Source organism: Haliotis cracherodii, unplaced genomic scaffold (genome assembly GCF_022045235.1).
Source record: "Haliotis cracherodii isolate W230 unplaced genomic scaffold, xgHalCrac1.p SCAF_3, whole genome shotgun sequence".
In the NCBI taxonomy this organism is placed as follows: Eukaryota; Metazoa; Mollusca; class Gastropoda; order Lepetellida; family Haliotidae; genus Haliotis; species Haliotis cracherodii.
Window position 1 is genome coordinate 48,445,504 of NW_027266286.1, and position 16,614 is coordinate 48,462,117.

General features: G+C 42.2%; 1 protein-coding gene across 1 annotated transcript; it reads left to right on the top strand.

Moving 5' to 3' along the window:
* Positions 1-2,410: 2,410 nt before the first annotated feature.
* Positions 2,411-4,994, top strand: LOC139474739 (small conductance calcium-activated potassium channel protein-like). Its single transcript, XM_071257854.1, has one exon. It carries the CDS (start codon positions 3,029-3,031, stop codon positions 4,400-4,402), a length of 1,374 nt encoding a protein of 457 aa, XP_071113955.1. The 5' UTR covers positions 2,411-3,028; the 3' UTR covers positions 4,403-4,994.
* The last annotated feature ends 11,620 nt before the right edge of the window (positions 4,995-16,614 follow it).

Sequence of the window (16,614 nt, forward strand, 5' to 3'; positions counted from 1 at the left end):
ACTAGCAATACCAACAGGTCAACCAAGTTTATCGTGTACGAGCAAAACCGACAGGGCCGCAAATGTTTCGTTGACTACCAATACGGACACGTCAACCAATGTTTTCGAGTACAATACTGGCAACACCGACGGGTGGGGAATCAGCGTACCACATTAACTAGGCATTAGTCATTGGCCTGGTGCATATCTATATATTCGTGGACAATTATGAGCACAGGACTGTTTGCCGATAGACCTTATTTCGCATGTAAATTAACAGCAGTGTACAGGTTTGGCTTTACAACATGTCACCACATCTGAACACGGCCATGCGGTAATACGAATTCTATCAGGAATTTGGAAATTACTCCATTCTGATCGGTCAATCATATGTATCAAATCACAATAACCACCTCTGATTTGACGGCCGCCTCACCGAGGAAGCTTTTTTAAAAGAAATGTTTTTCTTTCTCATTCATTATCGGTAGGTATTTAAAAAAAGTTTGCAGTTTTCATCTTCAGTAACATCAAAGAGACCGCATTAAATCTTTCCATGTAAGAATGAAGATGAAACACTAGGATAAAGAATCTGTATTTTAAAATTTAAAGTGGTATTTCGTGGTAATTTAAAGATTATATACCTCATTATTTGTACATTTGAGACCTCAAGCTAAACGCTCAGTTCCAGATTAAAATAAGAGGGATCAATTCTACATTGAAACTACCCGAATTTCAAAACTAAAATATAAATAATTTTATCTCCTAGTTTCTCCTAGGGCTTGGCTTTGCATCCGCACCGTGTCGGATAGGTAGAATAATGACAACGATGCACTGTTTCGTTCATCGTGAACGATTAACGGGGTTTATATCTGTCAGTGATAAATAGTTGATAAAGCTGACTTGGGCTACAAAAGTGGCATCAAACTCACACTTAGCGACACAAATGCAACGATTTTAGCAAGTATCTGTACAATTAAAAGTCCATAAGCAGAGTGTTTGTCGCAAGTAAAGGTTCTTGTATCCGAGATAGGTGGTATGTTTACCAACCACATGTAAATATAATTGGCTTCCGCACATTTCCATGAGTTGACGTGACGCTCTGAAATAACAACAGAAACCTTGACATACATACTTTTCTACAAGGTAGATGCCATATCACGTAGGCATTACGTCACATTTAATACAGATAATATATCTCCTAAACGAACGATTGAGAAATCCAATTCATTTTCTTGAAAAACATTATTTTCAGTCGGGTTGATAACGCTGATTGATTAAATTAGGGCTGCTGAAGAGGGAAAATGGATCTTGTATTCACGCACTGTGCAGATCCCCGCATCTCACTAGACCTATATCCATAATAAATAGCACCAGATACAAACGTCCTCGGAAGCAGTGGAAACAGAGACAGGGCAAAGCGAGCGGGGACTAGAAAGGGTAGGAGACAAACGCTTTTGTATTTACGTCTCTTGCATCGTCAGTTCAGTCGCGAAACTCTGCCCCCTCTAAAAGGAATTGCAATTGTGATCATCCAGTCACCAGGGAATCCACCCCTACTTTTGTGCATCGTGTGACCAAAAGCAAAGCACTTGAAAATAATTTTCGCGTTTAGTTTCATGATTATTTTATTAACTGCTGTGCCACGTGAGATGGATGGTATCGATCTGTGTAAGTACGACAGTGCTATCAATGACGGCACAGATGCTGCCTTGAAACTGTAGGGAGGAGGACGGCCGCATCCCGCTGTCAGTGTCACACGCCTGAGTTTATCTGATGCCCAGTGGTCAAACACTGACCGGATGAGATTACTGCACTCTCTCAAACCGTATCTGACTTCGTGGATCTCACACACAGCCATCTCCTCCCTCAAACATGTACGTCGCCGACAATTACGTGTAAATTGACCTGATGCTCTTAGTTTCCACTGACTTTTGTCGTTGTCATTGTTTACGGGCGGAGGTAATTCGTTTTCTGGTAAAAAGAGAGGAATCACCAAGGCTAGGAGCGAATGCTGACTGGTGAGTGATATTCTGCTTAAAGGGAGGACTAAGTAAGCAGACTGGCTGTGTCAAGGGGGCCCATAACGCTGTAATTAGCCGATATGGCTCCAATTAAGATTGGCTTATTCTCTAGAGGGCTGACCAAAATCAATGATTGCACCGCCCGGAATGTTGAGATCGAGGCAATGGTCCGCGGATAAGTGCAGTTGGTATGTAAATGACCCCAGCCTGACGCGCCTCCTGCTCTGTTAGCCCTCGCCCACGTGGCACAGCGAGAAACTTCTCCATTGAGAGAATGGGCTCTCTCTTCGCGATATTGCAATGAAACATACACGTGTGACCTGCAGCAAAAAATGAATCGCTACTGTTGACAGGAGGACAAATTGTATGTTATTGAACAGCTGCGGACCCGAGGCTGCCGAGACAACCCCAGGAGAGGGAGCCCCGGAAGGCTGGGCATAAACACAACAGGACTGTCTCCTAGATTCAATAAACGTTCAGAATCAAGCACGCGGCTTATCACAGTTTACAGGCAAGCTGATACAAGCTTCTGTGTTTGTTATAATCCAATCTCCGGATTGTGCTCAAACGATCGTACCGTCAACAACAAAGAGAATATCTACGGTTAAGAAGCGATGGATGTTGGTACTACCTGATGTGTGAGTATTGACAGGTGCGTGGTTTATTCACATCTGTTGTGTATGGGTATGTAACTAGACTTGCTGTGGTGTAAATACATTCAGCTGTCACCTAGGCATCAGAACAGCCGTCGAGTCAGTTGACAGTACTAAATGGTAAAACACTACAATCATGGGGACATTGTACCAATATACCTCATGTTATTAGCATCAACAGAACGTGCTTGTTCATGTGTGTATAGGCTTGTTTAGTCGTGTGACCTGATGGCACTGTGCGCCAACTCAACCGAGTAAGACTCGCTTGTTTCATACTCTACTGATCACGGCTGAAGGATTGGAGAATACCAATGGTCTATTGACTGTAGTCTACCTTTGTGGTATTGAAGACGCGTTCAACATCATTGGGAAAGAATGAGCTCAATAATCGAGGATCCTGCTATTCCACTGGTTGGAATGAACAGACACAGGAAACACAAACTATACACCAGCTTTGAGCAACAGGAGCTGAAGTCGAAGAGGTTTGCCACGGTAGGAAGTAAACTTGCGAAACGAAAGGAATTGTTCGCCAAACGCAAGCGCGTCTGTGACATCGCGCTTGCGTTGGCCGTGTCGGGTATTTTGTTCATGGTGATAGAGACGGAGCTAGCTTTCGCTAAGGTTGTAACCAGGGGAACCCTTGTATCTAACCTGTTTAAGATGTGTACCACGGCTTGTACTGTATCCCTTCTGATCTTTCTAGGGCTGTACCATAAACTCGACATCCAACTCTTCACTGTCAACAATAGTGTAGAAGACTGGCGACTAGCAATGGGATATAGGAGAATATTGTCGATCTGTCTTGAATTCACTGTATGCGTCGTGCACCCGATACCTGGGAAGTTCGACATAACGTGGAGTTCAACCGACTCCGACAGCGATCCTGGCAGGGGGAACGTCTCCGTGCCTCTAGACGTTGTGCTGTCGTTGCCGATGTTCCTACGTCTGTATCTCGTCTGCCGGACAATACTCCTCCACAGCAGACTATTTGAAGATGCTTCGTCTCAGAGTCTAGGGGCGCTCAACAGGATCAACTTTAACTTCCGGTTTATCTTTAAGTCTCTGATGAGTCTATACCCCGACTACGTCCTAGCCGTCATAATGGTGTCCCTGTTCGTCATTGCTAGCTGGGCTCTCAGGTTGTGTGAGATGTACGGGGACAAAATACATGCAAACTTCCTCAATACCATGTGGGTGATCGCCATCACCTTCCTCACTATAGGCTATGGTGATATTGTGCCTAACTCTTACTGTGGACGTGGTATATCGGTTATTACGGGTATAATGGGAGCCGGGTGTACTGCATTGGTTGTGGCGGTTTTGGCTCGAAAATTGGAGTTATCACGGGCAGAGAAATACGTTCATGACTTCGTTCTGGATGTCGATTTGGATAAACGACTGAAACACGAAGCAGCTAATGTTGTGAAATGTGGCTGGTTTGTATACAAGCTGAACAAAAAAAGTGCCAACACTGACAAGAAAGACAGACAGGTCCTAGCGCATCAGCGGAAGTTGCTCCGCGCCATTTATAACATCCGGGAAATCAAATGTGCACAGCGCCGCCTAATGGACCAAGCGGTCACCGTTGTGGAGGTGAGCAAGACCCAGTTTGAAATGTCAGAAAGTGTAGATCAAATACGACTCCGCCAGGTGGCGCTGGAAGAAAAAGCCAACAACATGGAGGCTAAATTATCACTTATATACGATCATGTCGTTGCCATAGGCAACAGACTACGAACAGGAAAGTAGTTCCCAAGGTGTAAGTGTAATTACAAAAAGTGCTGCTAGCGTTCCTGTTTGACGTTTTGAAAGATGTGCCGTCTCCTGGGACCTGACTTGAAGCACCGATTGGTAATGTCATTATATTAGTACACTAAATGAATACTATGACCTTCAAAGTTGTCCAGATGTTACTGTGGTACAGTTTGCAAACTCTGGTTTCTTTGCCTCCATTTAACGCATGTCCTTCACAAGTACTGCGCTGTTTACTATCGTTGTTAGTATATATTTGAAGAAATCAAAACTAGGTGCGTAATTAACCTTATTACATGCTTTTTAGATGTTATAAATGTACATCGTGTTTGATGTGCGGAGGACAAATACAGATCTGGATACTTGATTGTCAGAAGTAGGTGCATCCTTCGACCACCTTTATCCCAAAAAGTGTCTTCTCATGTTCAATGTATCTACACTAGAAAATTACAATCTGAGACCGTGTCACACAATGTTTGAGAAGGTAACTAGTCATGGTGTTGACGATTACGATCACTGTTCCATATTGTTTAAGCGTTATTGTGAATCGTTTTACGGAAAATTTTACATTACAACGCTACTATGTACTTGTATATGATATTTAATGTGTACGTTTGAATGATCAAAGTATATATGAAGGTTTTACTGCGTAATAAAAAAACATGCATTGTACTTTCTATAGTCTTGTATACTATGACGGTAGTGAACTGATATTTGTCACATTCGGCTTGTTTGGTATGAAAAATATGTACACTTTGTATGTGACGCTAGGAAAGGTGAATGTTGAATGTTGAATGCGTCCGTAAACCAGGCGGCAGTCGCAGGGAGATTCCTATCCTGTGGAGATAGGTTGCGTCTCTTATAAGTGACAGGAGCTGCTGGTCGCACCGTGTAAGAACATTAGCCTGTCAGCATCTTATCCATGCTCGTTGATCCCTCATTAATGGCAAGGGCCTACGACCTGATTTCCTCATACGGGACAATGCTTCATGGTATCGTAGTCATTTCCAGACACTGTGATGAGGTCATGTCCAACGTTTAGACATTGTCTTTGTGTATTTAGTGTAATCAAGAACTATAAGATAATCAAATGTTAATAAACCTTTGAAATGCTTCTCAAACATGAAATTGACACGCCGAGGTAATATTGTGCTTCCCCGCCATGCTACTCACTTACTGTATGTATAACATACGTGGATATATTTTGCGTTCATAATTCCTCTTGTGGTGATTCCGAGTTAAAAGGGTTCGGCAACCTATGCGTGGTCGTAAGGGGTGACTACATGGATCTGGTGTCCAAAAGAGATTACTTGGCTCATTGCTTATCACAGTGCCCGACGGTGTATAACGTTTTATCAACCACTGGAAATTTTATCCACGTTCGATTGTTTACAAACCGCAATCATATAGCTGGAATATTGGTGAGTCAGGTGTAAACAAACAATCGTTCCTAATGTTTCTGTGGATATGAAGACAGGGTAACTATACATCAGTAGACACGTGTACGTCAATTAGCACGCCTCAGGGGTAAACGTATGTAAACATGTGTCTATACCAGATAGTGACTGCATCAAAGAAGGCGTTGAAGTGACGTTAGGACGTTCCGTCGCACGTGTATTCGGCAAACAAGTCCTGATCCGATATTTCCCCTTGTCCCATGACTTGGTCAGGGATTGAGGTTGCTCAATACTTTCGCATTTGTCGCGGTGGTGTCGAAGCCAAATATTTTGATCTGGTCCAGGGGTAGGTAATCTTGGTCCAGTGCTTGTTGGATCGTATCCATAACTTGATGATCAGACCTGTGTGCTTTGTCATGTCTTGCTGTGTGGTCCCAGCTTGTAAGCTGCCAATTGCTTTGCTGCCGTTGGCTTCTGTCACTCTTGGCAAATTAACGTCTCACAGACTGGCATAACACGGGCTCTGGTGAACTCAACACGCAGCTTGTTAAAGTCATACCCATCTGAGGTGTCAGCCCGAATGGATTGAGATCTGATGTTGCAAGTACGTAGCTGGCTGCTTTCTTCAATTCACAAGATATGTAGCTCACCTATTAACGTTCATGTAAATATATTTCTGTTGTGACGTATTTGCTGCAGATTACACTTTTTGTTAGATTTCAGTATCAAGAAGGTAGCATTTCTTGCCAATACTTGAACAATCGAATTATGTACACTTTCTATTTGTGAAGAGTATATACTTACAAAAACAAAACACTTTGCAGGCAATTACTTCCAAGTACAACTTCAAACAAACAAAACTCGACTGTGTGTTTCTAAATTGGCACCGACGGTTATAGGTTTGTAACGAAGAAAGAAGTTATGCAACTTATCATGGAGAGGCAGTACGCTGTAAACATGTTTAGGCTGTGTCTGAATCGTAAACGGAATACATATTTGGTGTATTCTATCCAACCACGTTTAGTTTCTGAACCCCACCTAATCACTTCATTCCCATAATTTAGACATGATTGGAACTGAATCATGTTTACAACAAAGTGCTTACCATTGTGTATTATCCTAATAACCTGAACAAGTTTAAAGAAACTGCATATCATTGGGCATTAGGAGGCGGTGGGACTCGCTTTCCCACATGGGTACAATGTGTGAAGCCCATTTCTGGTGTCTCCCCATCGTGATATTGCTGGAATATTACTAAAAGCGGCGTAAACCCATACTCCCTCACTCACACATTGGGCATTGGGTGACATATGGTAGAGATATAAAAGAAACTGCCAGACTGAAGAAAGTATAGACTTAAAAATAAGATTTGAAGAAAAAATGCAATTGTCATCAAAACGTTGTTCGGCTGACCTGTTGTGAGATGCTCATTGATATGATGCATGGCTGTAATATCGCCTATGATAGCTGTATCAAATACCTCACCATCGAATAACCATTTCTTGTTTGTTTCCGTTTAGCCATCATCAACCATAGATGAATACTTTGTGTGTACTTTCCTTTTTCCCCACTTAGTTTTATAAGTACTATGGAAATAAGGAGTGAAATCGGACTCACTGGCACCTGCATCTCGTATCCCCCCGACTTGTATTCATACCCACCGACTTGTATTCATACATGTGTTTTTTCTGGATGACTATAAGTAATTATCTCAAACAGGAAACGGTTGCTGAGAATAACGTATGCTTGATTTTTCGAATAGACCCCACATTTCTTTTATTTAACCCCAAAACTACCATATATACCACAATAAAAAATGTAAAAGGCGCTCCTTTTTCGTTTTACTACAATGAATGTCAAGAGGGGTGAAGGGAGGGGGATACGGATCTTTCCACGTTTAGACAAAAAAAAACACGGTCAACACAATCCTAAATATATGGGACATCTGGGTTGGTCTTTTTAATCTAAACACATTTTTTCACAGTATGTAACACTGATGGAAACGAATAAGGGAACAATGAGAAATATAGGGCAACAGTTCTTTACAGTAGATTTGAAATAGCGCGCATACACATTCAGCACGTCAGAATAGAATATTGAGATGTTCACTTATCCATCACCATCAGTAATATATTTGAGTCTTTATTAATAACTTGGTTAGTCTAGTATAGCACAGTTGAGATGTACTTAAAAACACCTACCAATAATGTCAGCATAAAATATTGAGATGTTCCTTTATTCATCTCCATCAGTAATATAGTTGAGTCTTTTTTAATAACTTGGTTCGTCTAGCGTAGCACATTTGAGATGTACTTCAATAACACCCAACAATAAAAATGAGAGGCGAATATAGACGGCATTGTAACATACTAACCATACTTTTGATAACAGAAACTATTTTTGCTGTTTTCTAAAACATACATTCGAACAGCATTATGATATTACTTCTGTATGAAGCATATGACAATATAATCCTATGTGATTAACAGCTGGTCGTATTTTCAGAGCTGTAAAATATCTGATTTCTTGGGGGCGTTAACGTCATTACTTTGAAAGTAGGTTTATAGTAGATGGAAGTTTTTTGTTGGTGAACATCTGTATTGTTGTCACATTGGACGCCGGTTACAAACCAGTACAGTGTGTCACTTTGGGGGTAAATGGTGAGCAGTTACATCGATTGTTCGTCAGCACATACTCTTCAGAAACAAGATCCCCTCGAATTCGACACCCGACTTGCTCAACCTAAGTATAGCCGAGTACCTGCTCAACCACATTTGTACTCGAGGACATGCTCTATCCCACTAATACCCGAGAACCTGCACTACCCGCTTTGTACCTTTTGTTCTACCCGACGTATACCTAAGTACCTGTTCTATACGACTTATATTCGTGCACCTGCTGCACCAACTTGGAACGTGAGCGCTTCCTCTACCAGACGTGTGAATGAGCACCTGCTCTTCTAGGCTAATATCCTAGCACCTGCTCTATGAGAGTCAGAGGACCTGCTCTCCTCGGCTTATATCCTAGCACCTACTCTATGAGAATCCGAGCAGCTGCTCTACTCGGCTTATATCCTAGCACCTGCTGTACTCGGCTTATATCCTAGCACCTGCACTACCAGAGTCCGAACAACTGCTGTACTCGGCTTATATCCTAGGACCTGCTGAACTCGGCTTATATCCTAGCACATCACTACCAGAGTCTGAGCATCTGCTGTACTCGGCTCATATCCTAGCACATCACTACCAGAGTCTGAGCATCTGCTGTACTTGGCTCATATCCTAGCACATCACTACCAGAGTCTGAGCATCTGCTGTACTCGGCTCATATCCTAGCACATCACTACCAGAGTCTGAGCATCTGCTGTACTCGGCTCATATCCTAGCACATCACTACCAGAGTCTGAGCATCTGCTCTACTCGGCTTATATCCTAGCACCTGCTGTACTCGGCTTATATCCTATCACATCACTACCAGAGTCCGAACACTTGCTGTACTCGGCTTATATCCTAGCACATCACTACCAGAGTCTGAGCACCTGCTCTACTCGGCTTATATCCTAGCACCTGCTGTACTCGGCTTATATCCTAGTACATGCACTAACAGAGTCCGAACACCTGCTCTACTCGGCTTATATCCTAGCACCTGCTGTACTCGGCTTATATCCTAGCACATCACTACCAGAGTCTGAGCACCTGCGCTACTACATTTGGACTCGATCATGAGCACCTATTGTACCAGTCTTCTATGAATGCACTTGCTCTACTCAACTATTACCCGAGTACCTACACTATCAGACGTCAGCACCTGTTCTACTCAACTATTACCCGAGTGCCTACACTATCAGACGTCAGCACTTGCTCCACTCAACTATTACTCGAGTGCCTACACTATCAGACGTCAGCACCTGTTCTACTCAACTATTACTCGAGTGCCTACACTATCAGACGTCAGCACCTGTTCTACTGGACTTGTAAGCTAGTACCTGCTGTAGTCGACATATATCCGAGCATCTGCTCTTCCAGAATCTGAGCAATTACGCTACCAGATGTACCCGAGCAGATACCGTACCATCTCTCTACGAATTCATTGCACAAGCCAACTTAAACCAGTACCTGCTCTCCCAGACTTGTACCTCAGCACATGTTCTACTAGACTTGTACGGTACTATCAACTCTACAATACGTGTACCTCAGCACATGTTCTACCTGACTTGTACGGTACTATCAACTCTACCAGACTTGTACCTCAGCACATGTTCTACCTGACTTGTACGGTACTATCAACTCTACCAGACTTGTACCTCAGCACATGTTCTACCTGACTTGTACGGTACTATCAACTCTACCAGACGTGTACCTCAGCACATGTTCTACCAGACTTGTACGGTACTATCAACTCTACCAGACGTGTACCTCAGCACATGTTCTACCTGACTTGTACGGTACTATCAACTCTACCAGACGTGTACCTCAGCACATGTTCTACCTGACTTGTACGGTACTATCAACTCTACCAGACGTGTACCTCAGCACATGTTCTACCTGACTTGTACGGTACTATCAACTCTACCAGACGTGTACCTCAGCACATGTTCTACCTGACTTGTACGGTACTATCAACTCTACCAGACGTGTACCTCAGCACATGTTCTACCTGACTTGTACGGTACTATCAACTCTACAATACGTGTACCTCAGCACCTTGTACGTGTACCTGAACATTTGCTCCAAAATGTACCTCATCACCTGCTCGTCCGGACGTAATCCCAATCTGGTCTTCCAACCAAGAATCCTACTCAACTATTACCCGACTATCTGAACTACCTTACTCGTACCGAGCACCTGTTCTACCCAATATGTAACCAAGTTCACAAGTCACTGCTCCTCCCTATTCGTGCCATATTAACATTCACCAGTGTATCTGATCCGTGTACGTATACTGTGTATGTCGGTCATATTAAATTACTAAGATAAGCTCTGCAGATCAAAAGGTCCTCCTGTATGTGAATCAAACATGATTAAAACTTATAGAAATATCAAATACCACACTGTTTATTTTAATTAATCATTTAGATTCATTTGATTAGTAAGGTGTCGTAAATAATATACCAGCTTTCCGTTGATGGATTCTCACAGCATGTCGTGCAGGTGAACCATGGCAATCGGCACGTACATTTATAATTAACACAACTCGTTGACACATAACAAAGGGGTTCATTTTTTTCTTGTATTGTGAGCACTTTTATATGAAGATGTGCTATTGATTTGAACCGATTCAACCTTTGAGGGCTCTAACAAGCATGTGTTGTGAGAAATACACTTAAAGTCTTGCAATCGTCACTGAATATTGCTCTACACCTTGTATGTGATCAGATCGATAAATCATTTCATTTTCGCGAGTACACTGGGGGAAGTTGATAATTACTAACCTTACCATACCTACTGAACACTGGAATGTACATTAGGCGATAATGTGATTATTTGCCATTGTTGATAGTTTGGTAGCAAAGCGTGTATGTGAAAAGTAAACACCAAAAAATGGTGAATGTAAACAAAGCGATACACAATATGCTAATATTTTAGTAATAAGGTAGATTGGTAAATACGTTCCGCGTGAAGGCAGGCAAAGCGATGTATATTGTGTTATTTTCTTCTTTGTTTGGTTTGATCAATATCTCCGATCTCCTTCCAATGCAAACGCAAACTGTAATTATCTAGTTTCCTAGGCTATCAGAAATATCGGAAACAGCGGCAGTAAGACCTTCATTATTGCGATTAGCGCCAACCTATTGTTGTTGTATATCCTTGCACGTGTTGTACGTGCGGATGGGGACAATGTGATATGAATCCTCCTCACCACGGTGGCTGGCTGTGAATTGTTCTCACACATTGCAAATGGGACATATCTGAGTGAGCATACACGCCATGTTAACGTGAACCTGTTAAAGCAATACCAATATTATTGGTTGTGTCCAGCGAATGCAGTAAATGGTCACAAACGGTAGAATTCTAGCAAAGGTGCATTTCTTTTGGACATCGTGCTGTCACTTTATGTTAGTCCCCTGGAAATGTAATTTGAGACAACACTTCAATATAAGTAGATAGGGTGTGGGAATGGCAATGCGTCGTCACCTTAAAATATTAAAGACATATTTACCTAAGAACGTTAGAAAATACGGTGCATGCGGAAGGGGAAACCATTACATTAATGCCATGATCTGTGAATTGTCAGCTTTCGGTGCTCTCACTAAAATGCAACCAACAGGCCTCCACCCTAACAACACCAGAAAAATGTCGCGTTGTCACATTGAAGTCCCGAGTCTTCGGCGTGACGAGCGAACGCTTTAACCACTAAGATACCCGACCGCCCCATACAGTGTCAGAAGGAGACGTCAGTGATTATGGTTTTACGTCGCTTTAATCAATTTTCTCACAATATCACGGCGGGGGGACACCAGAAATGGGCTTCACACATTGTACCCATGTCGGGAATCGAACCCCGTTCTTCGGCGTGACGAGCGAACGCTTCAACCACTTAGCTAACCGACCGCCCCCAGAAGGAGACGCATTAAATACAAATTAAAATACCAGTTTAATATAGCAGCTGTCATAAGAATCAGTATTGTTTTACAGCGTCAGAAGAAACCACATTGATACAAATTACACTAACTAGTATATAGACTAGTATATAGCAGTTAAATTGTTTGATGGGCCACCACCCCAACAACAACAGAAAAATGTGTTGTCACATTGTCGTCCTTTGGTAGTTATATAAACACCCAGAATATTTTATTTAAGCGTTTTTTGTCCTTCTCCGTCTCCGTACACATACACACACACAGATACGCAGACACACACACAGATGCATGCATTCACACGCATACACACACATACATGCACACTGATACGCAGACACACAAAAACACATAGACAGATACATACACACGGGATACACACACATACATGCACACAGATACGCAGACACACAAACACACACAGATGCATGCATACACACGGATACACACACATACATTCACACTGATACGCAGACACACAAACACACACAGATGCATGCATACACACATACACACTGATACGCAGACACACAAACACACACAGATGCATGCATACACACGCATACACACACATACATGCACACAGATACGAAGACACACAAACACACACAGATGCATGCATACACACGCATACACACACATACATGCACACAGATACGCAGACACACAAACACACACAGATGCATGCATACACACGCATACACACACATACATGCACATAGATACGCAGACACACAAACACACACAGATGCATGCATACACACGCATACACACATACATGCACACAAATACGCAGACACACAAACACACACAGATGCATGCATACACACGCATACACACACATACATACACACAGATACACAGACACACAAACATACACAGATGCATGCATACACACGCATACATGCACACAGATACGCAGACACACAAACACACACAGATGCATGCATACACACGCATACACACATACATACACACTGATACGCAGACACACAAACACACACAGATGCATGCATACACACGCATACACACACATACATACACACTGATACGCAGTCACAAAAACACACATAGACAGATACATACACACGGATACACACACATACATGCACACACAGACACACATATACACATACGTACACAGTGTACATACACATATCTATATACACAGACACACACACACACCTGCATACTCATAAAACTCACAAATGAAGCGGACAGTCCGTGATATAACTGGTTTACTGTTCAAAGCATCTAAACCAATGACACCTTAAAACCATCGTGACAATATAAGTGAAGCGAATGACAATACGACGCATTCACGAATGCCTATGAATGACAGTAAACATAAAACCTATTCACACATCTCTTGATCCAACGGCAAATAATACCAGCACACATCATTAACAATATCATCTCGTCATATGCAAACATTCCCAACGGCGTCCGCGTAAACACCCTTCCTTCCCTAGGGGTTTGCAGGAGGCATTCCATTAAATAAAAATGAAATCAAGCATATGTCATATATTTCTATTAATTTATTTCAAAGGTCACTTTGATTAGTAAGGTTAACCCTGCTGGTATGGGTTTGCAGGAGGCAGTCCATAAACATCAAATCAAGTACATGTCATATATTTCTATTCATTTATTTCAAAGGTCACTTTGATTAGTAAGGTTAACCCTGTTGGTATGGGTTTGCAGGAGGCAGTCCATAAACATCAAATCAAGTACATGTCATATATTTCTATTCATTTATTTCAAAGGTCACTTTGATTAGTAAGGTTAACCCTGTTGGTATGGGTTTGCAGGAGGCAGTCCATAAACATCAAATCAAGTACATGTCATATATTTCTATTCATTTATTTCAAAGGTCACTTTGATTAGTAAGGTTAACCCTGCTGGTATGGGTTTGCAGGAGGCAGTCCATAAACATCAAATCAAGTACATGTCATATATTTCTATTCATTTATTTCAAAGGTCACTTTGATTAGTAAGGTTAACCCTGTTGGTATGGGTTTGCAGGAGGCAGTCCATAAACATCAAATCAAGTACATGTCATATATTTCTATTCATTTATTTCAAAGGTCACTTTGATTAGTAAGGTTAACCCTGTTGGTATGGGTTTGCAGGAGGCAGTCCATAAACATCAAATCAAGTACATGTCATATATTTCTATTCATTTATTTCAAAGGTCACTTTGATTAGTAAGGTTAACCCTGTTGGTATGGGTTTGCAGGAGGTATTCCATAAACATCAAATCAAGTACATGTCATATATTTCTCTTCATTTTATTTCAAAGGTCACTGTGAGCAACGAAGCAGAATTAGTATGTCGGAGTGTCAAAGTAGCAACAATTTTGTCCCCAACAAACATAAATATGTGATAATGTGTGAACACTAATGCCAACCGTTATCTTTCACCTCACAGATACATTTGGTGTATAAATTTACAAATCGACCTTCTCTGTCATTCCAAGTGATTATGCGAGTCCCGGTGGACCCTCTCAAAGACGCTTCTACAATGGGGGAATGCGGCAGATCCAATCTGTTTGCGGCTGTACTTCAAAGCAGCTCTGGTGACCAAGGTAACACTCCAGCGGTAATGCAGTTCAACCTGGTTCAACAAACTGATGCCATGGCTCACGGGACATTTTTTCTGTATATTTCCCTGCGGATGGAAATTGAACTTGGATTGTCGACAAATGATTATACACGTTTGTGGGTGCACAACGCCGCTCTTTATGTTCGTGTTAAGTATATATACTTTTTCTACGTGTCGGCAAGGTGAAAGTAGAAATAAATACATTGTATTATGTCGTAAACTGTTGGTTGAATGATGGCATTTAAAAGTGCATGCGCGCGTGTGTGTGTGTGTGTGTGTGTGTCTGTCTGTGTGTGTGTGTGTGGTGGGGGGGGGGGGGGGGGGTAAGTGTGAGTGGTGTAAGTGTGTCTGTGTGGGTGGGTGTGTATGGGGGGTGGTTGCTTGAACTAATATTACTAGATACCAGTATTAGATACTGAGATACCATGCCGTAGTTTAACATGGCTACTCCACTTAGACACAATATACTGACTCCGAGCTGACCGGTCATCATCTTTCACCCCTTAGTGTCGAATGTCAGGCAGGAAAGTACAATCTTCTAACGTTGTTGGTGTGAAAATGTCGCGTTGTCACATTCTAGCCCCGTGTCTTCGGCGGTACGAGAGAACTTACCACGGAGGAGGCGATCGGTCTTAGAAGGGCTCTTGCCGATACACTGATCTTTATCAAGTTCCAACAAGAAGCCATGTTGGTACAGTTTCATGTACCTATTGTCAGACAGAACCATGTTGAAATAGGCTGTAGTATTTTGCAGTTGTTGAAACCGTGCTCATGTAGTAGTCCGTTGGGTACAGTATCGTTTGAAAGTCTACAGAAGGAGCCGCATCGATACAATTCTAATTCTAGTGTCACATTTTGAATTGACTTTTGGTGGATTCAAGGACAAAATTGGCATCATTGACCCCGAACGTTTTATGCACAACATATAAACAACAAATACACAATGAGTAGAATACCTGCTCTGACAACACAAACACAACGACGAGCGGACCTTCAATCTCAGGCATGCATGAGGTGAGCGGAGCTCCAGCTCTACTCCAGGACGTTTCCAACGAGCGGCACATCCCACTCGAGGTCGTCCCTACACCAGCACTGGGACTTATGGGTGTGATTAACCGACACAGCTCGGGAGATCATCAATTAAGGCTACAAATGACATAATATAAATAACAGTAATTAATGGGAAGTGATATAGTAGCCCAGGTTGGCTGACAGTCATTTTACAATGAACTGCTGGTGATGGTTAAGAACGGGGATTAGCGTCTGGCAATTATGTAATGGAGATATATTACATGTAATGGCTACTGTATTACATGAAATGGCTACTGGGTAATTAGCCTTTGGAATTAAATGTTCATTCAGACAATGGTTGTCCCAAATCAGTCACTATGACAGCAATATAATGTAGCATGTGTCATCAGAACCTGTTTTTCATCACCAGAAGGGGCAGCATTGAAACAAATAACAGGACTTGTGTAACATAGTAGTTATCAGAAGAACATGAATCCTTTACAGCGTCGGAGTGAGTAATTCTGGTTTTACGCCGCTTTAAGCAATATTCCAGCACCATCACGGCGGGGGACACCAGAAATTGGCTTCACTCATGGTATTCATTTCGGGAATCGAACCCAGGT

Bases quoted from the DNA above. Each gene is read 5' to 3' on its own strand.
- LOC139474739 (XM_071257854.1), top strand. From the start codon at position 3,029: ATGAGCTCAATAATCGAGGATCCTGCTATTCCACTGGTTGGAATGAAC.